Below are 22,733 nucleotides of genomic sequence, written 5' to 3' on the forward strand. Positions count from 1 at the left end.
AGGCCACCACTCAGCCTCCTTTGGTCTGGGAGAAATAAATTTCCAGCCTCTACTTATAACTCAAACCCTCCAGTGCTGGACTTGAAACGTTAACAGTGTTGCTATAATTTCTCTAGCGTTCTCTGTGTTTAAGAATTCAGGATTAACTTTTTCATCCAGAGAGAGTGGTTAAAACGAGGAAGGTGCTGCCACACAGGATGGTTAAAGTGACGAAGAGGAAGCCAGAGAAACACATAAGACAAAAAGGGAGAAAAGGACTGAACATAAATAGTGGGCTGGATCGTTTGGAAGAAGTCCAGAAAGGACTTCAATTCCCAGGATGCTGCGCGGTTGAGTTTTCGTCACATAAGATGCTGTTGATTGGCAGTATATTCACCAATCACACGGGGAACTGTGGGCAACGCCAATGAAACGGGTGGAGCTCTGTTGATTGACAGCTCGGGCGGAGACGGTTAGAAGTTGTTTGAGGGTGAAAATGGCGGGGATGTCGGAGCAGGTGATGAACTATCTGACTGAGGTGGAGGAGCTGGCGGAGAGTTTGCTGGCTGATAAACAGCAGGTACAATGGCGGCCTGTGTTTCGGGTTGGTTTGGCGTGGATCCTAGGCGCTGAAATGTTTGTTGTTGATCATGTCTATACTGCGTTTGCTGCTGGACCTGGCACCAAGTGTCCCTGCTGGGCACAGGGCCATCTCCAAATGTGTTTGTGTTCAATGTCAGCCTACCCAGGATGGATATGGACTGGGTCAGCTGCAGGGTCAAAAATCTCCTAGCATCGTTGGCTTCAAAGATCCAGACAGCAGCATCTACTGCAGCAGCGTGACATTGCTGTATTCAGTACCACCTGCCCTGGGAGAGTGTTGAGGCGACAGGCCGAGTGGTGGCTTGTACAGCAAATTCTACGAACCACTTATTATTCATTACTTCCAAAGCCAACTTCCATAATGTGAGTCGAAATAGGATTGATCTTTGATAACAAGGTGTAGAGCTGGATGAACACAGCAGGCCAAGCAGCATCAGAGGAGCAGGAAAGCTGACATTTTGGGCCTAGACTCTACTATCTCTAGGATTGATCTTTGCTGTTTTATCTGGCCTGACCTATGTTTATCTTGCTCTGGGCAAAGGGATCCTCTCAACCCATTCCCTGTTAACTCAACTCTTAAATCCCCAAACATCTACCCTTTGTTTGTTTGATCGCCATAATATTTCAGTCACTCCCTTTGTGCCCTTGACCCCATTAAAATCATTGCTCTGTTTAATCCTGGCCATTTGCTTGGTACAGCTGTCATCTCTGTTTCTTAATCTGAAGCACAAAGGGACTTAGCCCTAGTTCAGGATTTTCTTAAGGTTACCATGCAGATTCAGTTTGCAGTTAGGAAGGCTAATGCAATGCTAGCAATCTGTGTAGTATAGTAATTTGTTGTCACCTGTATTTTCCTAAATACAGGTGAGAAGTGTTTAAGTTACCATGTTCTGGTTACCATTTTAATGACAAAATATAAAAAATAAATATTAAGACAAATAGAAAGGTGCACCATGTCAGTAGATTATTAGACTCACTGAGGTAAAAGGGTCATCAAATGGACTTTGAGAAATATCTCTCACCAGAAAAACATAATGCATTGGATAACAGGAGGAGCCTTGACTAATTTCTACCCTCCCTAAATGAGGGTCTCGTAAGGGCAGTTGCAACCCTTTCTATTTCCAGAAGAGCAGAGATGTACTGTTGAGGCTGTATGGGGCCCTAGTCAGACCACATTTGTAATATTGTGAACAGTTGAGGGCCTGCAATCTAAGGATTTGCTGGCATTGGAGGGGTCCAGAGGAAGTTTACAAGAATGATCCCAGAGATGAAAGGCTTGTTATGTGAGGAGTCGTCTGAACTCAATGGATTAGAACAATGAGGGGTGAATTTTATTGAAACTTATAGAATGCTGAGAAGTCTGGATAGAGTGAACATGGAGAAGATGTTTCCACTAGTAGGAGTAGACTAGGACTCTAAGGCACAGTCTCGAACTGAAATGAGGAGGATTTCTTCAGCCAGAGGTTTATTTAATCTGTGGAACTCATTGCTGCAGAAGGCTGTGATGGCCAAATCATTGAGTGTATTTAAGACAGATAGCTAGGTTCTTGATTGTTAAGGGGATCAAGGGTTACAGGGAGAAAGCAGGAGAATGGTGAGAAATATATCAGCCATGATCAAATGGCTGAGCAGACTCAGTGGGCCAAGTGGCCTAATTCTGTTTCTGTATCTTATGGTCTGAGGCATGAGCATTTGAAAGGATATGGCAGAAACCTAGTTTAGCCGTTTACCGCTAAATGAAGCTGGACCAGATAAGGACCTATCTGGTCCTGCTATCTTCTGAAAGTTGCTTACTCCAGGATAATCCTGGAGATAATAGATAACCCCTGGCTTTTTTCTCTACTGTAACCTGTTTCCACAGCTTTCAACTGCAATGACTGCCACAAATTTATGGATATTTCATCACTAAGATTGAGATCATCTGATCACCTGCCTCTGCCACTTTTCCTCTCTTTGAGACAAACTGGAACAGATGCTCTTCCATACCCGAGCCCTGTTATTGCTTCCTTCCCCACCTTCTCTCCTGTCTCCTATCATGGCCCCTCCAAGCTCAACTTGGCCATGAGACCAATCTCTTCTTGAACTGCTCCAGCGTAAAGGTGACTAAATCCCCAGGACCTGACCAGATGTACCGTAGAACACTGTGGGGAAACTAGAGAAGTGATTGCTGGGCCCCTTGCTGAGATATTTATATCATGAATAGCCTCAGATGAGGTGCTGGAAGACTGGAGATTAGCTATTTGCGGAAGGTGGTAAGGAAAAGCCAGGGAGCTATAGACCGGTGAGCCGGTGGGCACGTTGTTAGAGGAAATGCAGAGGGGCAGGATTTAGATGTATTTGGAAAGGCAAGGACTGATTAGGATATGTAACATGGCTTTGTGCATGGGAAATTGTGTCTAACTAACTTGATTGAGTTTTTTGAAGAAGTAAAGAACAGTAATGATGAAGGCAGAGTGGTGGACATGATCTATATGGACTTCGTTAAGGCATTCAACAAAGTTCTGCATCGTAGACTGGCTAGCAAGGTTAGATTATATGGAATGCAGGAAGAACTAGCCATTTGGATACAGAACTGGCTCAAAGGTAGAGGACAGTGGGTGGTGGTGGAGGGTTGATTTTCAGACTGAAGGCCAGTAACTAGTGGTGTGCCACAAGGATCAGTGCTGAGTCCACTGCTTTTTGTCATTTATATAAATGATTTGGATGTGAACATAGGAGGCATGGTTACTAAATTTGCAGATGACGCCAAAATAGGTAGTGTGGTGGACAGTGAAGAAGGTTACCTCAGAGTACGATGGGATCTTGATCAGATGGGCCGGTGGGACAAGGAGCAGCAGATAGAGTTTAATTTAGATAAATGTGAGGATTTTGGAAAGGCAAATTGGGTAGGGTTTACAAACTAAATGGTAAGGTCCTGGCGAGTGTTGTTGTGCAAAGAGACTTCGGAGTCATGTTTCATAGTTCTTGAAAGTGGAGTCACAGGTAGATGGGATAGTGAATGTGGCATTTAGTATGGTTGCCTCTATTGGTCAGTGCATTGAGTATAGGATTTGGAAAGTCATGTTGTGGCTGTACAGGACATTGGTTAGCCACTATTGGAATACTGCGTGCAATTCTAGTCTCCCTGCTATAGGAATGATGTTGTTAAACTTGAAAGGGTTTAGAAAAGATTTACAAAGATGTTGCCAGGACTGGAGGGTTTGAGCTATAGGGAAAGGCTGAATAGGCTGAGACTACTTTCCCTGGAACATCAGAGGCTGAGGGGTGACGTTATAAACGTTTATAAAATCATGAGGGGCATGGATAGTGTGAATAGACAAGGTTTTTCCCCGGGCTGGGGCAGTCCAAAACTAGAGGGCATAGGTTTAAGGTGAGAGGGGAAATATCTAAAAGGGACCTAAGGGCAACTTTTACGCAAAGGGTGGTGCCCGTATGGAATGAATTGCCAGAGGAAGTGGTGGCGGCTGGTATAATTATGACACTTAAAAGTCATCTGGATGGGTATATAAATAGGAAGTGTTTAGAGGGATATGGACCAAAGGCTGGCAAATGGGACTGGATTAATTTCGTATATCCTGGTCGGCATGGACAAGTTGGACTGAAGGGTCTGTATCCATGCTGTATGTCTCTATGACTCTATACACTGTTGCACCTTCTTCTTTACCCATGTTAGCTAAGGTTGTTAACGGTGTTCTCTCCTGAGGTCCTGTTTTTCAAATCTGCCATTGAGACAAACCTGCTTGATTTATCCTAAAGTTTCTCCTATTTTTCATTTACATATTGGACCTCATGACATCATCCTATATTATCAAGCTTTCCTCCATTTCAATCTCTTTCAAACCTCCCACTGCAGCTAAATTATCAGAATGCTTGCTTGACATCCAGTACAGGATGAGCAGAAATTTCCTTCAATTAAGTACTGGGAAAACTGAAACTTTTGGAAGGAACCAAAACCCCATCAACTCTGCTCCTTTGATGTGTGATCCATACCTGTCCCTGGTACCTTTCAGCAGTTGAACAGGACTGTTCAGTCTACTTGACTATAATATGGGCATTTGACCACACATCTCATTAAGGTTGTCGCAAGGAGGCGATGGCCTAGTGGTATTATCGCTGGATTGCTAATCCAGAGACCCAGATAATGTTCTGGGGACTCGGATTCGAATTCCGCCATGGCAAATGGTGGAATTTGAATTCAATAAATATCTGGAAGTAAGAGTCTAATGATGACCCTGAATCCATTGTCGATTGTTGGAAAAACCCATCTGGTTCTCTAATGTCTGTTAGGGAAGAAAACTGCCATCATTACCTGGTCTGGCCTACATGTGACTCCAGACCCACAGCAATGTTGTTGACTCTGAACTGCCCTCTGGACAATTAGGGTTGGACAATAAATGCTGCTTAGCCAGCGATGCCCTCATCCTGTGAATGAATAAAGAAAAAAAAAATCCATTTCAAAAACATCATTCCTATCTTAGCTAATCGGCTGTTGAAACCCTCATCCTGGCCAGCCTGCCATATTCTTGTAAACTTGAGGTCATGGCAGATAGTCACCCATCACCCCTGAGCTTACTGACCAACATTGGTACTTTATTAAGCATTTCCTGTTTTTTTTAAAAAATCCATCCTTGATTACAAATCTTTTCATGGCTTCACTCCTCCTTACCTCTGAAATCTTCTCCAGCAATCTTCTATACCTCATACAATCCTATGAGGTATCTGCACTGTTCTCATTCTGAACTCTTGGAAGTATGACCAATTTTAATGGCTCCACATTAGTGACTGTGCCTTCAGTTCCCTCCTAAACCTCTCTATCTTATTTTTCTCCTTTTTTTAAATCCTCCCTCGTTGATCAAACTTTTGATTGTTTCCCTAATATCTCCCAAAGTGGCCCTGTGTGACATCTGTTTAATAATGCCTCTGGTGAGATTTGGGACATTTTATTACCATAAAGTATGATCTGAATATATATTGTTATTGATTACGTTCTATGGAGACTGTAGATGTTCACAGAAATTGCAAATACGTTTAGTTCAAGTGTTTGATTCTAGGAGCAAAAATTGATAAATGTTTCTTTTATAAACCTTTGATTTTAGGGGCAATAAATGGAATGCACCATGCTAAGCCTTAAATGTCTATTTATAGGCTATGCTGTCAACTTCTCACCAGAGCTGAAAACAATGCTTGAGCAGTTAGAGTAGTCCTTTAGACTTCAACAAGTGTGTTTCCTTTACCAAAACAGAGATTGCTGGAAAGGTCAGCAGGTCTGACAGCATCCATGGTGTTCTGAAGAAGTGATTTGAGATGATGATTCTAATTTCTCTTCACAGATGCTGCCAGACCTGTTGAGTTCCTCCAGCAATTTCAGGTTTTTTTTCAGATTTCCAGCATCCACAGTTCTTTGTTTTATTTTAATGTGTTTCCTTTACCTGATTTAATTGGAGTGTACAAATTCCTCAGCTGGTACAGTTGTCTTTTACTTCACCACTGCCAGTCCTTCTGGTGCTGCAACATGACATGAAGACAGTACGTAAGCTTTGGAGATAGCAAAACTCCAAAAGATCCATCTGCCAATTTGGATTCAGGTTCCTTGGTGCTCCGTGACAGTAATAGGAAGCTCTCTGGCAGGCTAGTTAGTACGCCTGGCATTTTGATATGCTGTATGCTGCCTCCTTTGACTTCTCTGTTTGGAACTGATTTGTGACCTTTCCTTCTTCTGAAATCATTCCACCTGGTTGCTTCAACCCATTTCAAAGGTCTGCTGTGATTCCATCTCATTGACCATTGTTCTAGTCTCTGTCATGTCTTCTAACTCCTAAGTAAACTATTCATCACCCTTTTCTTGCTGTACTATCCCATTCTCACTCTGAAAAAACAGTGATGTTAAAGCTGATTCAGACCTACAGGTTGTTTGCTGATCTTTGGATTCCATCTGAAAATCATTCTCATGTTCTTATTAAATAATGTTCTTATTTTCCATATATTAAAAAACTACCCTGTATTCCCTTGCCACCATGTTCATGGTTCATCTAGTCTTGATGACCTCCTTCAGTTCAAGCATTTTCTTCTTTGGGTTTGGGATTTCTTGTACAGACTGTTGCCTTCACCATTAGGAATGCATCTTTCAGTCATTGCTCCAGATGCCACTTAATGAGTTTGACTGCTCTACGTAATCCCTTCCTAAATAGGCAATGTGTATAATGAACACCACCTTGAAGTGGCACAAAGAATGGAAACAAAGCTGACACCACTTACAAGCAATATAAGATGTGGCTTAAATAACGTTTAATGCAGTTTCAACATAACGTTGTACCTTGTCTATGAAAGGCAAGCATGCCACATGCCTTCCTGACTACTTAATTGGTCCACCTAAGGTATTTTCAAATTGGATCTGAAATAGGTTATTTAGATCAAATTGACGTATGATAAAGTCTGGTTTATAGTTGTGGATAGAGATTGACTGACGGCTATGAAATGTAGACACTTTAATTTATTGTATGTGTGACCTAGAAGATGACAGAAGATAGGCCATATGGAGTATAGACATTTGTTCATCAAGCAATTCTGGTTACAGTTCGGTGAAATATTTTCTTTTGCACACATATAGTGAACTTTGTACAATATTGAATTAGATAATTAAGTGTTTTAATAATCAAGGTAAAGAATTCTGTTTGCTTTCTGAGACTGGTACCAAGAGGTACAAAGGACATGGGATAGAATGAATTGTACCTGAATATCTATCTATTTTTATCTGGTGGATTTCAGATTGTTGACCTTGATTTGAAGAGAAATCGGAACCGTGAAGCACTGAGAGCACTACATAAGAGCACTGAGAAGTCTGGTATGAATACCTTTTTATTAGCTACTGAACTAAAGACTGAAAGAATGGTAGGAGTGAGGCTTGCCTGTCAAAATTGAGTGGGAAAGCATCGTTTAATAGCAGAGAGCCTTATTTAACTGTATTTTTAAATATCAGAATGTGGGAAGGCTACCATTTATTGTACATTCCTAGTTGGATCTCTAGATATGATGAGCCACCTTTCTTGAATGGGTGTAGTCCATGGTGAAGGTACTCCATCTCAAAGAACCATAAATGATTTAGCATAAGAAGAGGCCATATAGCCCATTGTTCCTTTGCTGGTTCTTCGGAAGAGCTATCCAATTAGTTTTACTTCCCAGAGTCTTGTAATTTTATTCTGTCACTTCAACTATTTATCAAACTTTCAGTGTCCTGTGGATTTTTCTCCCACTGGAAGCAGTTTCCCTCTATTTACTCTATCCAAGCTCTTCATGAACTTGAACCCTTCAATCAGCTTTTCTCCTTGACCTTTCTATGCTAAGGAGACCAGTCACAGTCTCTCTAGTACAAAACGCAAAAGCATATTATTGTGAATTCTCAAAGGCTGACATAAAAATAGAAAATGCTGGAAATACTCAACAGATATGGCAGTATATGTAGGGAGAGAAATATATTTAATAGCTGAGATCCTTAAAAAGCCATGAGATTGGGAATTTTTGCATACGAACCCTGAAAATCATAATCCTGGAGGTAATCCCGACATATCTGGGATGGTGTCAAATTTTTAGTTGGCCACTGGTGAGGGGAGACGGTGGGCGGGCACTCTCTCCTAATTAACGGTCCCTTACGAAGTTTGTAGGGGAAACAGAATAAAATTTTGGAACGTTGTGGTCAGACCCTCCACAATTTCCATCCCTAAACTTCCCTTAGTAACCTAGAAGCATCCCACCTGGACTAGATAACTTTCAAAACATTTTGCTGCCAGTGTTTCTTTGACTCCCCGTTGACTTTTTATCCTGTCCCAATTTCTCTACCACCTCTTCCACTGAAGCAGAATATGTTCAAATGCAATGACCATCTTCAATAACAGGCAATCTAACCGTTACTCCTTGACATTCAATGGTGTTACAATCATTGAATCCCCTACTATCAACATCTTTGGGTTTATCATTGACCAGAAACTCAACTGGACTTGCCAAATAAACACGGTGGCTAGAAGAACAGATCAGAGGTTAGCAGCTCTGTGGCGAGCAACTCGCCACTTGACTCCACACAACCTTTGCATCTCTACAAGGTGCAAGTTAGGAGTGTGATGGAATACTCACCACTTGCCTGGATTTGTGCAGCTCCAACTTCACCAGAAGCTTGACGCCATCCAGGACAAAGCAGCCGACTTGATCGGCACCACATTCGTAAGCATCCGTTTCCTCTACCACCGATGCTCAGTAGCAGCAGTGTGTACTATCTACAAGATGCACTGCAGAAATTCACTAAGATCTTTAGCCAGCACCTCCCAAGCCCATGACCACTTCCATCTAGAAGGACAAGGACATCAGATGCATGGGGATAAAATTACCTGCAAGTTCCCCTCCAAGCCACTGTTAATCTTGACTTGGAAATATATCACCATTCCTTAATTGATGCTGGGTCAAAATCCTTGAATTCCCTCCCTATCAGCAGTGTGGGTCAACCCACAGCATATGGACTGCAGTGATTCAAGAAGACAGCTTACCACCAGCTTATCAAGGGGAACTTGAGATGGGGAATAAATGATAGCTAGCCATTGAGGCCCACGTCCCATGAATGAATTAAAAAGAAACTGCATTGTGACAACTTTAGTGAATATGGAAGCGTAGTTCTCAGTATTTCAGCTATGCCTTCTCTCTCCATTTAAAAACCCTTTTTCTGGTTCCTCATCAACCTTATCCACAATTTGACTTTTTTATATTTATCTGCAATCTGTTTTTCTATTGCCTTCTGACCTCCACTTTAAGACTATGGCTACAAGAGCAGGTCAGAAGCTTTTATTCCTTTATTCATTCATGGGATGAGGGTGTTGCTGGCTAGGCAGCATTTATTACCCATCCCTAATTTCCCTGAGGGCAGGTAAGAGGCAGCCACATTACAGTGGGCCTGGAGTCATATATAGGCCAGACCAGGTAAGGAAGGCAGTTTCCTTCTCTAAAGGACGTTCGTGGATCAGATGGGTTTTTCCAACAATCGATTCACAGTCATCATTAGATTCTTAATTCCAGATATTTATTGAATTCAAATTTCACCATCTGCTGTGGCAGGACTTGAATCTGGATCTCTGGATTAACAGTCCAGCGATAATACCACTAGACCATCACTTTGCCCAGTCTCCCCCTAGGAGTTCTGCAAGGAGTAATTCACCTTCTGTTTCCCGAAAGAGATCTGTTAGTCTCCATTTCACATATCCATAGAAAATATCTACAAGGCACAAGTCAAGAATGTGATGGAATACTGCCTGGATGAATGCAACTCCAAAAGCACTCAGCATGTTCAAAACCATATAGGACAAAGCAGCCCAGCACTTTATCCACCACCTTCAATATTCACTGTTCACCAGTGATGCACAGTAATAGCTGTGTACCATCTACATGCACTGAAGTTCACAAAGTCATCTCCAATTGCACCTCCAAACACGTGAACTCTAACCCCTAGAATGGCAAGGGTAACATGATAGGAAAACCACCGCTTGCAAGATCCCACTCTAAGCAATGCACCATCCTGATTAGAACTAAATTGCTGTTCTAAATACTGTTGCCCTGGAGCTTATTTCCTAACAGCACTGTGGATGTTCCTACACCCCAAAAATTTCAGAGGCTCAAGAAACCAGCTCACCACCACATTCGCCAAAGCTATTAGGGATGCGTAATAAATGTTGCTTTACCCAGTATTGCTCACATCCCACGAACAAATGAAACACAAATCCAGGGAATTCTATCTTTGGAAGTTGTTCTTCTCCAATTCCCCTCCACTAGAATGTAGCTAATATGTATTCATCTTCTCTTTTGAAAGGTTTCTAATGCTCATTTCATGATTCATCCACAACGTTTTGATTCTAAACCACTTGAATGAGATCACTCCAATTACTGAAATTCATCCTCCTCAAGTTGAGCAAATTTGCATTACATTTGCTCTTGATCTTTTCCATACCTGTTCTAATTGTGGTCGTTGTTTCTCAGGCTTTTCTGTTGAAACATGCTCCACTTGCCTTGCTTTACCCAAGTGGTGATTCTTGATGATGGGTGTGAGAATTGTAGTCAGTGAAATGTGATCCTGACTATTGTAATAGAATCGTAGAATCGCAGTGCAGAAAGAGGACATCAAGTCTGTGCTGACTCTCCAAAGAGCTCTCACTCAGACCCACCACCCTACCCTATCACCATAACCCTTCATTTACCATTGCTAATCCACTTAGCATACACATCCATGAACACTGCAGATAGTTTAGCATGGCCAATCCGCCTGAACTGCACCCCTTTGGACTGTGGGAGGAAACTGGAGCGCCCAGAGGAAACCCACGCAGACATGGGGAGAACTCCACACAATCACCCAAAGGCTGGAATCAAACCCAGGTCCCTAGCGCTTTGAGGTACTGGTGTTAACCACTGAGCCACCGTGCCACCCATAAACTGAAGACCCCGGATGAGACTTGAGCCCACCAGCCTAGTGTCTTAAATTAGGCCACGTTGTCATGTTGTATCCCAGTGCTGTGTGCATGGTTTAAATTTAGCTTCTGTTAGACTATCTAGGATACCTTGGGTTGATTTGTCACTACTAATCCTTCTTTCTGGTATTAATTGATCTACTGACTCTGTTTTGGGCATAGGTAGACTCTGTTTTAAACAATAAAGTTTATTACATAGTATTGAAAAGATAATTATATCACATCTACAATACATGATTGTCTCTTGTGAGACATCAGTCTCAACTTAAGAATAAATACACATTACTACTTTAGCTTCATGCTGTTAATACTGAAATAATTGGTTACAAATTCTCTGCAACTGGTGAACTCATAGGACACCCATAATTCTGGTTAGCTCCTCTAAGTATTAGCCCTTTGTATCCTAATGGGTGGCGCTTACTTTGTGATGTCAGTTACTAACCCCCTCATACAACACGGACTCTTGTAGGTATTGGATACTAACCAGGAACAGGATCTCTGAATTATTTTTCTTCTCCATTAGTAGGGGATCTGAATACCCACTCTTATTATGGTTGAGGTTAGTTATTTAAACAAACTAGCAATTGAACTTGAATCTTGGGCTCTGTGAGGATTCCTGTCAATGGTAACAGGACTTTTTCCCCTGAAGTTTTAAAAGGTGCATCTTCAAAGACTTTTTAAAAGTGTTGATATTCTTTCTCTTAGACCATCTTCTGGTTATTCGTATGGACTGGTAGCAGTCTATTCAGCAGTGAATGCTGTTGACCAATTTTTACAACATGCAATTTCCAGTAGATGTCACTAGATTCCTACTGGCTTAACCACCAAGACACATTTCATGGATAAAATTTGTTGATTCATCAAATACCAGAAAGTTATGAAGGTGCTTCTTATAGTACTGTATTCACAATTTGGAATTGTTACCTTTTTGTTTCTCATCTTAGTACAAAAATACTGCCTTCAGGTTTTGCATAAGATATATGAACAAAATTAGGTCATTCAACCCATTGAGTTTGCTCAGCCATTTGATTCTGGCTGATATGTTTTTCAACCCTGTTTCACTACCTATTCCCTGTAATCCTTCAATCCCTTACCAATCAAGAACCCATCTGTCTTAAATACATCTGGCCAGCACAGCCCTCTGCAGGAATGAGTTTCACAGATTAACTACAGTCCAATTGAAGAAATTCCTCCTCATTTCAGTTTAAGTGTTGTCCCTGCACTCTGAGGCTGCGTCCTTGGATCCTAGGCTGTCCTACTAGTGTAAACATCTCCACATCCATTCTATCCTGGCTTCTCGATATTCTCTAAGTTTCAGTGAGATTCCCCCCACCCCAAATAAAATCCTTCAAAACTCCAAGTACAGATCCTTTGTCCTCAACTGCTGCTTATCTGACAAACCCTTCATCCCTGGGATCACTCTTGTAAACATCTGCTGGACCCCCTCCAGCGCCAGCACATCCTCCTTTTAGATACAGGCCAAAACACAGGCAATATTCCAAACGCAGTCTGACCAGAGCTTTGTACAACTTGAGCTGTACATCTCTGCTGTTGTGTTCGAGCCCTTTTGAAAAGAATGCTGACATTGCATTTGTCTTCCTAACTGCCAACTGAATGTGTATATTAAACTTAAGACAATCTTATACTAGGACTACCAAGTCCTTTTGTGCTTCAGATTTTTAAAACATTTTCTTGTTTAGAAAATAGCCTCTTCTTCCTATCAAAGTGCATAACCTCATACTTTCCCATATTGTATTCCATCTGCACCTCTTTGCTTGCTCTCCTAGCCTATCCAAGTCCTTCCTTTTGCAGCCCCTCTGCTTCCTTAACACGACCTGTCCCTCCCTCCATCTATCTTTGTTGCTAAGTTTGCAGATGATACAATACCCTCAGTTCCTTCATCCAGATCATTAATGGATAACATGAATTGTTGTGGTCTGAACACTTACCCCTGCAGAATTTAACTAGTCCCCAGCTGTCATCGTGAAAAGACCCCCTTATTCCCACTCTCTGCCTTCTGCCAATCAGCCAATCCTTTATCCATGCCAGTACCTTGCCTCTAATCTCATGGGCTCTTATCTTGTTTAACAGCCTCCTGTGTGTTGCCTTGTCAAAAGCCTTCTGGAAATCCAAATAGATCATGTCGACTGGCTCTCTTATCTAACTTGCTTGTTACCTCCTTAAAGAATTCAAACAGATGTCAGGCATGACTTCCCCTTGATGAAGCTGTGCTGTCTGTCCTATTTTACCATGCACTTTCAAGTACTCTGCGATCTCAACCTTTAAGAATGGACGCTAAAATCACACCAATGACTAAGGTTAGGCTAACTACCCTATAGTTTCCTGTCTTCTGCCTCCCTCCCTTCTTAAGCAGGGGTGTTACTTTCACCATTTTCCAGTTCTCTGGGACCTTCCCGGTTTACAGTGATTCCTGAAAGATCACTTTTTGGTTCTGCAATCTCCTCCGGTATCTCCTTCATAACCCTGGGGTGTAGTCTGTCTGGTTTGGGTGATTTAATTGCCTTCAGACATTTCAGCTTCCCCAGCACCTTCTCTTTATTGATGGCCAGTAGACTGACTTCTGCGCCCCAAATTTCTTGAAGTTATGGTATACTACTGCTGTCTTTCACTGAAAACTGATACAAAGTGCCCATTTCCGATCCTCCGCCATTTCTTTGTTTCCTGTTGCTACTTCTCCAGCCCCATTTTCTAGTGGTCCAATGTCCATTCCTGTCTCTCTCTTAACTTTTAGATATTTTAAATAAAACTCCTGCAATATTCTTTTATATTACTAGCAAGTTTCCGCTCCTATTTCCTCTTTTCTCCCCTGTTGCTTTTTTTTTTAAGTTATCCTCTGCTGTTTTTTGTTTTTAAAGCCTTCCCAATCCTCTGGCTTCCCAATAATGTTCACCACATTGTATGCTTTTTCTTTTGCTCTTGTGCTGTCCCTGACTCCCCTTGTCAGCCACGGTTGCCTCATCCTCCCCTTAGCATGTTTTGTCTTCCTTGGATGAATTTCTGCTGTGCCTCCCAAATTACTCCCAGTAACATTTGCTGTTGCTGGTCCACTGTCTTCCCTGCTAGGAGAATTTTCCAAGCAACTCTGGCCAGTTCCTCCCCCATTGATTTATTTTATTGTTACATGTACCAAAGTACAGTGAAAAGCTTTGTTTGCAAGGATGTACAGATCAAAAAGACTTAGAGGCATACAGGTTACATTGCACAAGGTGTGCACTAAGCAAGATCAATGTTAGCAAGATCAGCATTATTTGAGGCTAGGGAGTCCATTCATCAGTCTGATAACAGACGGGAAGAAGCTGTTGTTGAACCTGCTTGTGCATTTGTTCAAGCTTCTGTATATTCTGCCTCTCTGAAGAGGTTGTAGGAGATCATTACTGGGGTGCGGTGTTTTTTTTTTGATGTTGGCAGCCTTTCCACGGCAGCAAGCCATGTAAATGGAGTCCATGGATGCAAGGTTGGCTTCTGTAATGGTCTGGGCTGTGCACAACACCTTGTGTAGTTTCTTACGGTCCAGGACAAAGCAGTTGCCATACCACATGGTTACGCACCCAGACAGTGTGCTTTCAATGATGTATCTGTAGAAGTTGGTGAGGGACCTTATGGACGTGCCAAATTTCCTGAGCCATCTGAGGAAGAAGAGACGTTGTTGTGCCTTCCTGACTGTTACATCTATGTGGGAAGTCCAGGACAGGTTGTCAGTTATTGTCACTCTGAGGAACTTGACACTCTCCACCCTCTCAACCTCAGCTCTGTTGATGTAGATGGGGATGTATTCTGCTTTCTTTCTGAAGTCAGTTATAAGTTCTTTAGTCTTGCCAACGTTGAGAGACAGATTGTTTTCATTGCACCACGTCACCAAGCCCTCTATCTCCCATCTGTATTTTGACTTGTCATAGTTAGACATCTGTCCAACTACGGTAGTGTCATCAGTGACCTTGTAGATGGCGTTCATTCGGAATTTGGCAACACAGTCATAGGTGTGCAGGGAGAACAGTAAGGAGCTAAGGACATGTCCGTGGGGGTCTCCAGTGTTGAGTGTTATTGTGTAGGAAGTGCAGTTACCTATCTTCACTGACCTACATACTGCAGAAAGCTGAGGATTCGGTTGCAGAGGGCAAGCCGAGACCAAGGTCAGAGTTTTGAGATCAGTCTGGAGGGAATAATGGTGTTGACTACAGCTCTGCCTTCAACGAGCAGGAGTCTGACGTAGGTGTCTTTGTTGTCCAGATGTTCTAGGGATGAGTGCAGGGCTAGAGATATGGCATCCTCTGTGGAAATGCTATGTCAGTAGGCAAATTCTAGGGGTTCGGGGCATTCTGGGAGTTGATGTGGGCCATGACCAGCCTTTCGAAACACTTCATGATTATTGAGGTCCGAGCCACTGGGTGGTGGTCATTAAGGCAAGTTGCATGTGCTTGCTTAGGCCCAGGGATGATGATGGTCTTGAAGCAGGTGGGGACTTTGGCTTGTAGGAGGGAAAGGTTGAGGATGAGAGTGAATACCTTCACAGTTGGTCCACGCAGGATTTGAGTGCTCGGTTGGGGACACCGTCCGGGCCCGTGCTTTTGTAGTTACCTTTTACTCAATTGTAATACCATTACATCTGATTCCAGCTTCTCCCCATCAAACTGCAGGGTGCATTCTATCATATTATGGTCACTACCCTGCAAGGGCACCCTAAGCTCCCTAATCAAGTCTGCCTCAATGTACATCACCAAATCCAGAATTGATTGTTCCTTAGTGAGCTGAAGCTGCCGTAGAAAACGTTCTCACAGACTGTTCTTTGTTCTTTTTTGTTTCCAGTCCATTTGCATATTGAAGTCCCCCATGATTATTGTAATAGCACCTTTCTTACATGCCTTTTCTATCTCCTGATTTATTTTCTTCCCCCACATCCTGACTTCTGCTCAGAGGCCTGGACACAACTGCCATCATGGTCTTTTCTTTCATTTTGCAGTTTCTGAACTCTGCCCACACACAATCTATGCCTTCCAACTCCATGTCATTTCTTGCTGTTTGTTTCGTACACTGTATGCATGTAAGTACAACATCCTCAGTAATGCGCTGACTGTCCCCCTTCTCATAGTTGCTCCCTGATCTGCTGTGCCTGAAGTTAGATTCCTGACCCTTTCCACGCTTTCTGTCCTATTACTTGTTTTGGAAACTTTAATAACCTCTGCTGAGCTCTCCCCCACTTTAACTTTTTCCATAATTCTCCATGCAACTGAACCCACCACCCCCACAATTTAGTTTAAAGCCCTGTCTGCAGCCCTATTTAGATATTTCACCAGGACTGGTCCCAGCAAATTCAAGTGAAGCCTGTCCCATTGGTGTAGCTCCCTCCTTCCCCAATAATGGTGCTAATGCCCTGTGAATTTGAAACCATTTCTCCCATGCCAATCTTTGAACCACGCGTTTACCTCTTTAATCTTATTGCCCCTCTGTCAATTTGCTCATGGCTCATAGTAATCCGGAGGTTATTACTTTTTAATTTAGCTTCTAGCTGCTCAAGTTCCCTCAGCAGAACCTTTTTACCTCTTCTACCTATATCGTTGGTACCTAGATGGATCATGACAACTGGATCTTCCCTTCCCACATCAAGTTCCTCTGCAGCTCAGATGATATATCATGAATCCAAGCACTGGCGGAAGCAACACTGTCTTTGTCTTTGGGACTCTATCCTGGAGAATAGGGTCCATTCCCCTGACAATAGTATCCCAATTATAACTATATACCCCCCACCTCCCGAATGGCTCCCTGTGCCACAGTGGTTTGGTTGCTCATCTTTCCTACAGTCCCCACTCTCATCTGCAAGAATCTCCAACCTGTTAGACAAGGTTGAGGCCTGAGGCTCCTTCAGCATTACCTCCTGGATCTATTTACCTGCCTCGCTAGTAGTCACACTCTCCTATCCCTGACCACTGACTAAATTTGAGGTAACTAATCTAGGGAGTGTGACTGCCTCCTGAAACAGTGTGTCCAGGTAACTCTTCCCCCTTCCTGGTGTGTTGAAGTGTTTGAAGCTCAGACGACAGCTCACGAACCCTGAGCTGGAGTTCCTTAAGCAATCAATGCTTGCTACAGATGTGGTCACTCTCAACCACAGTGGGGTCTTTAGGCTCAATACATCCTGGCATTTCCATTTTAATTACTTTGTTTAAAAAGCTAAATTAAGAACTATTTGTATTGGTCATTTAGTTTGTAGCCTGTAAAAATTTCTGGTATTTACCTTCAATTTAAAAGTAACCTATAATCGATGTCAAATTACTAGCTATCACCAACCAATGAACCTGTGGTTTACCTGTGACACTCTTTTGGCTGAGCCCCTGATTCTGGGCTTCAATTTATCCTTTTTTTTTAAAAAGAAACCTTACAAAATATAAGCCAAAAAAAACAAACAAAAAGCACCTGTTCCCCTCTGCGCCATATTCCCACATTGCTTCCAAATTGCCTGAACTATTTACTCGCTTGGATTGTGTCTCAGATGTGATCTCTCCTTCCTGACCATGCAAAACTTATTCATATTAAGTTGTCAAAGCTCGTCGACCACTTAGATTGCTGACTCCCTGCTATCTCTTTTTTTTTTTCAGGTAATGTGATGGTTTGTTTTGGAAACATGTTTATCAAATTCCCCAATTCTAGAACTAAAGATATGATCCAGAAAGGTATGTGTGTACAGGTTATCTGACATGTTTGTGTTTGAGTGGCATTAACTATCTACATATGGGCAACTATGCTAAATTATGGGGTCCAAATAATATTAAACCAGCTGATAGCATTTTTTTTTAAAACGTCCTCATATCTAGGGGGGAGGGAGGGAAAGATGAACTGAGCCATTATTGGAAGAGCAATTAGTTTAATGTCAGGAAATTCCAGATGTTAAGTTAGTCCTTGTTTTAGTAGTAATCCAAATATAATCAACTTTGCTGAAACAGATAGTTACTACTTATTTTCTTTCTCTGTTTTTGAGAAACATGGTTCAAGCAGTCACTCTTTATTTTCTCTAACTGACTTGATGATTTAAATGAGGGAATTAAATGTAATATTTGGAAAAAGTTGGGTGAACTATGAGTAGGATACAAAGATACTTCAGTGTGATTTGGACAATTTGAATGAGTGGGCAATTGCATGGCAGATGAAGTATAATGTGGATAAATGTGAGGTTATCCATTTTATTACCCTCTTTCAATTTATAACAAGATGTTAATGTGCATTGAGACCTGGGTGTCCTTTTGCACCAGTTGCTGAAAGTAACCATGCAGCTGCAACAGGCAATAAAGGAGACAATTTGTATGATAGCCTTTATAGTGAAAGGATTTCATATATCATATTGCAACTATGTAGGGTCTTGGTGAGATGACATCTGGAATATTGCGTGCAGTCTTGGTCCCTTATCTGAGGAAGGATGCTCTTACTTTAGAGGGGAGTGCAGAAAGGTTTACCAGACTGAATTCTTGGGATGGTAGGACTGATAAATGAAGAGAGGTTGAATCTGTTAGTACCAGCAAACAGAATGCTATGAAGAATGAGGGAGGATCTTCTAGAAGCCTGTAAAATTCTAACAGACTAGACGGAGTTGATGCAGGCAGGATGTTCCTGATGGCAGAGGAGACCAGGCTTACAGTCTAAGGATATGGGTAAACCATTTAGAACTGAGATGTGGAGAAATTTCTTCACTGAGTAGTGAACCTGCGGAATGCATTACCACAAAAAGCAGTTGAGGCCAAAATGTATAATTTCAAGAAGGATTTGAATATAACACTCTGGGCTAAAGGGATCAAAGGATATTGGAAACGGTATTGAATTGGATGATTAGCCATGATCATATTGAAAGACAGAGCAGGTTCAAAGGACTGAATGATCTACTTCTGCTCCTATTTCTTAACTCTTATTTTCTTCCCCCACCATCTATGATGGGATCAAGAACACTTGAAAGCAGCTTCAGTTTAGTTTGATATACTGTTCTTTTAACCAAAAATGTCAACTTCTAGTTCCTAATTCTGCCTGTTGGAAGAGTGCAAGGTTATTAATGCACTATATGGAATAGTTGAGCCAATCAAATAGAGGCCTCTAAGGGGAATACACATAAGTACATCAAAGAAGTCAGTACGCACAGAATAGGAAGGGGTCTTTGCGCTGACCAGTTAGCCCGAATAGCTTACAGCTATAGCAGGCTGAGCTAAGCAAAAATAACATGGAACTAGGGAACTATATAATGGATCTCAATAAGTCACATTTTATCAATTTGCATAGGTGATAATTTGATAATGAATATTTACCTTGGTTTAACATAAACATTACTTTGATATTTCAGATCAAGAACAATTGGATGAAGAGATACATAAGCTTTATAAGCAGCTGAAAGTGAAAGTTAATCGTTTGAATGAAGCTCAAGGTGACTTTTTAACCTGTTCCTTTAACTCTCTGTATGTGTTGTGTATGCTTACAATTGCCTGTGGCCTTTGATCATTTCAACCCTGTTTCCTGATCTAACTGATTTTGTAGAATGATGGGGCACTGGAATTGATATATTATCCTGCATGGCAGAGAGTGAATGAACCCTGTTGCTCTTCTAACAGTTTACACATGAAGGTGTTCAGCAAGGAACAGATTTGCTACAGTGGCCAGTTTCCTTTGAAGTTGCTTAGTCCACCTACACCTCCATATAAGTTTTCACACATTTGAGTAGAAGTCAGACAACACCGAAATTTAAATAAAACTTTTTTGGGATAAGGATAGTCAATTGAAGCTGACCCCTCTCGTGCCCTAAATGTCATTGTAAGTAGCCGTTCTTCAAGATTTGCTTCTAAAACTCTGCTAGGCAGATTATTTAAAATAATTACTGCAAGTAAAATAATTCTTCTTAACATTTCCTTTAAATTTAATGTCCTTCCCTACTTTCCTACTTTAATTTGAATGAATATCCAAAGCTTACTGTATCTAAACTGTCATGAATTTTTATTCCTCAATTTAAAATCCTCTAAACCAATTTTTTTTTTCAATTTACTCACTCTTTATCCTTAACCTTTTTCAAGTCTATAACACTTTTTTTTTAACTGCTCCATTTCTGGTCTCTTGCACATGCCCAATTTCCTTCACTACCATTAGTGACCTTAACGCTCCTTCAAAACTTTTGTTTTTGACCACATTTTTGATCACTTATCCTGTTAGCTTTCATATAGCAAGGTGTCAAATTTTGTTTGCCAATACTTCTGTGAAGTACTTTGGAATGCTTTACACTAGTAAAGATACTATATTAAAACAGTTGCTGTATGTTGAAAATCTGGCTGACGTCAAATAACTTTGCTTGGGAACTTACTCGGTCTTACTTTAAAAGTCAGAAGTCACACGACAGCAGGTTATAGTTCAACAGGTTTATTTGAAATCCCAAGCTTTCAGAGCGTAGCTCCTTTGTCAGGTGAAGTGAATTTGTCCACCCCAGTCCAACACTGGCACCTCTGCGTCATGGTTACTTGGTAAAGGCAGTTCATATCTGTAAGCTTCTCTGTAATATGAGCAGTGTTGGGGATACTGATGTCAATTGTTGCTGATGATTTTGATCCTCTTAACTTAAACCATTTGTATTCTAGGAAAACCTGAACTCAAAGGATTCAACCTTTCCCCTTTAACCCAAGAAGAGATGAGTGCCATTGAAAAGACTCTGAAGAGCTGAAAGTTGCTTATGACTTGTAAATTGGTGAGAACTAGGCACAACACCATGTACTGGAGGAACAGCTACTTTGGAAAACATGGAAGGCACATATGCAACTTGGGCCATTAAAGATGTGGGATTTTTGCCAACATTGCTCAAGTTCCAAGATTTATCACAAGGATTTTCATTGGGATTATAATATCTGAAATCATTAATCCTTGAATTATAAAAGAAGAGGGCCACTTTATCCATCATGTCCATTAGTGGCCAACTCCCTCTTCTTTCTTCCCCAGATTTTACTTGGGGTTTGAACAGTTGCAATAACTTGCCATGGCTGAATACTTGGCCAATGAACTTTAAGATTAAAATTGCTGGATTACCGAATTAAATGCTGATCCTTTTCGTAACCATCTTATTGGTTTTTTCCATGCACTTGGTTTGCAGAAAGTGGAGTTTTATTTGTTGCTTTATATAATAATTTGTGATAGTATGAGCCATGTGACATTAAATCTTGATCACTTATAGTTACAATTATGGCTGCCTGGGAAAATAAGTTAGCCAATGTTTCAGTTTTCCTAAATAAAACCTGAAAGAACTGCGGATGCAAAATAGAGACAAAAATAGAAATTGTTGGAAAAACTCAGCAGGTGTGGCAGCATCTGTGGAGAGAAATCAGAGTTAACATTTTGGGTCCAGTGACCCTTCCTCCGAACTTTGCTGTCCTGCTGAGCTTTTCAAGCAATTTCTATTTTTTTGTCTTTTTAGTTTTCCTGATTTAGTTCTGGAGGAAGTAAAGTCCCTGAAAGACAAAAAAGAACTAGAAACACTCAGTTTCACTCCTTGAATTATGATATCTTAGCCATTCTTGGCCAATGGCAGTGAAGTTTTAAATTTATGCCCAAAATATGGGCATCACTGACAAGTCTAGCACTTGTTGCCCAGATGTACCTGGTGGGTGTTTAGGACTTGGAATGGTAGTAGAGCTTTATTACAACCTAATAGCTTAATTCACTCCGAGTCCCAGTAAGAATCCAAACTCCATAACAATCCACTGTGTGGTGCTTCAAGGCATTTGTACTTTTTAAAGGATTGGGGGCATCTGGTCGCCCTGGCTCATCCATCCTCCGAACCCAGCATGTTACTTTTGAAGTGGTTCCAGCCCCAGATCCAATACCACTGAGCCAAATGGGATAAGTTCAGAATAGATCAAACAGCCCTAAGATGGACATTCAGGAGACACTGCGGGTCATTGGAGCACCAGAATTTATTCAACAATAATCTTGCTTAAAATATCCCTCACTTTACCATCAAGCCAGGAGACAATTAATTGTTCAATGAGGATTGTGGAATTAGGACCAAGTGTATCTAAAAATGAGATGCTAATTTAATGCAGCTACTACAGTACTGCATGCTAAACAGTAGAAGTGGCATATTTATAGACAAGGCAAAGAGGTCATTGTTCTAATTCCTAGGCCGTTATTCCTAACAGATCAGATCAAAGTATTGCAGTTCTTTCATATCCAGTTATCAATGGTGGGGATCAACTAAACAACTAATTAGCAAAGGATGCTCCATGAATACCCCCATCTTCAATGATGGTAGGGCTGACCATTAATTGAAAATACCAGGATAAAGCATTTGCAGCTATCTTCAGCCAGAAATGACATTGATAATCTATTTAAGCCTCCTCCTGAGATCACAAGCTACATGGATACCAGTCTTCAGCCAATGAGATTCTCTATATCAAAAAAAAACAACTAGGTGTGGTGGATACAGCAAAGGGAAAAGTCCCTGAAAGCACTCTGTTAAACATTTGGCATAATGCTTAGTGTATGAGAGTAAAGAAATAAGATGGTGTTTTAATTTTGTTTCACTGGAAACTGCATAAGATTTTCTTTCTCTAGAAATAAAGCTCATTAAATTATGATTCTGAATTGATGACAATTATACCTAGCCCAGAAAGGGACTGTGGTCAGATAAGGTCT

At 41.3% G+C, this 22,733-nt stretch overlaps 1 protein-coding gene across 1 annotated transcript; it reads left to right on the forward strand.

Moving 5' to 3' along the window:
* Positions 1-423: 423 nt before the first annotated feature.
* Positions 424-22,675, forward strand: pdrg1 (p53 and DNA-damage regulated 1). The gene is made up of 5 exons (XM_048608288.1): positions 424-559; positions 7,348-7,423; positions 17,687-17,761; positions 19,411-19,491; positions 20,687-22,675. The coding sequence occupies exons 1-5, from the start codon at positions 476-478 to the stop codon at positions 20,767-20,769; spliced, it is 399 nt and encodes a 132-aa protein (XP_048464245.1). The 5' UTR covers positions 424-475; the 3' UTR covers positions 20,770-22,675.
* The last annotated feature ends 58 nt before the right edge of the window (positions 22,676-22,733 follow it).

Source organism: Rhincodon typus, chromosome 19 (genome assembly GCF_021869965.1).
Source record: "Rhincodon typus isolate 14 chromosome 19, sRhiTyp1.1, whole genome shotgun sequence".
Classification (NCBI taxonomy): Eukaryota; Metazoa; Chordata; class Chondrichthyes; order Orectolobiformes; family Rhincodontidae; genus Rhincodon; species Rhincodon typus.

What these genes read in the sequence shown, in the direction of transcription:
- pdrg1 (XM_048608288.1), top strand. Translation starts at nt 476, where the DNA reads ATGGCGGGGATGTCGGAGCAGGTGATGAACTATCTGACTGAGGTGGAG. An exon ending in TGCTGGCTGATAAACAGCAG is followed by an intron (nt 560 to 7,347) that starts GTACAATGGCGG and finishes GGTGGATTTCAG; the next exon opens with ATTGTTGACCTTGATTTGAA. An exon ending in TAAGAGCACTGAGAAGTCTG is followed by an intron (nt 7,424 to 17,686) that starts GTATGAATACCT and finishes TTTTTTTTTCAG; the next exon opens with GTAATGTGATGGTTTGTTTT.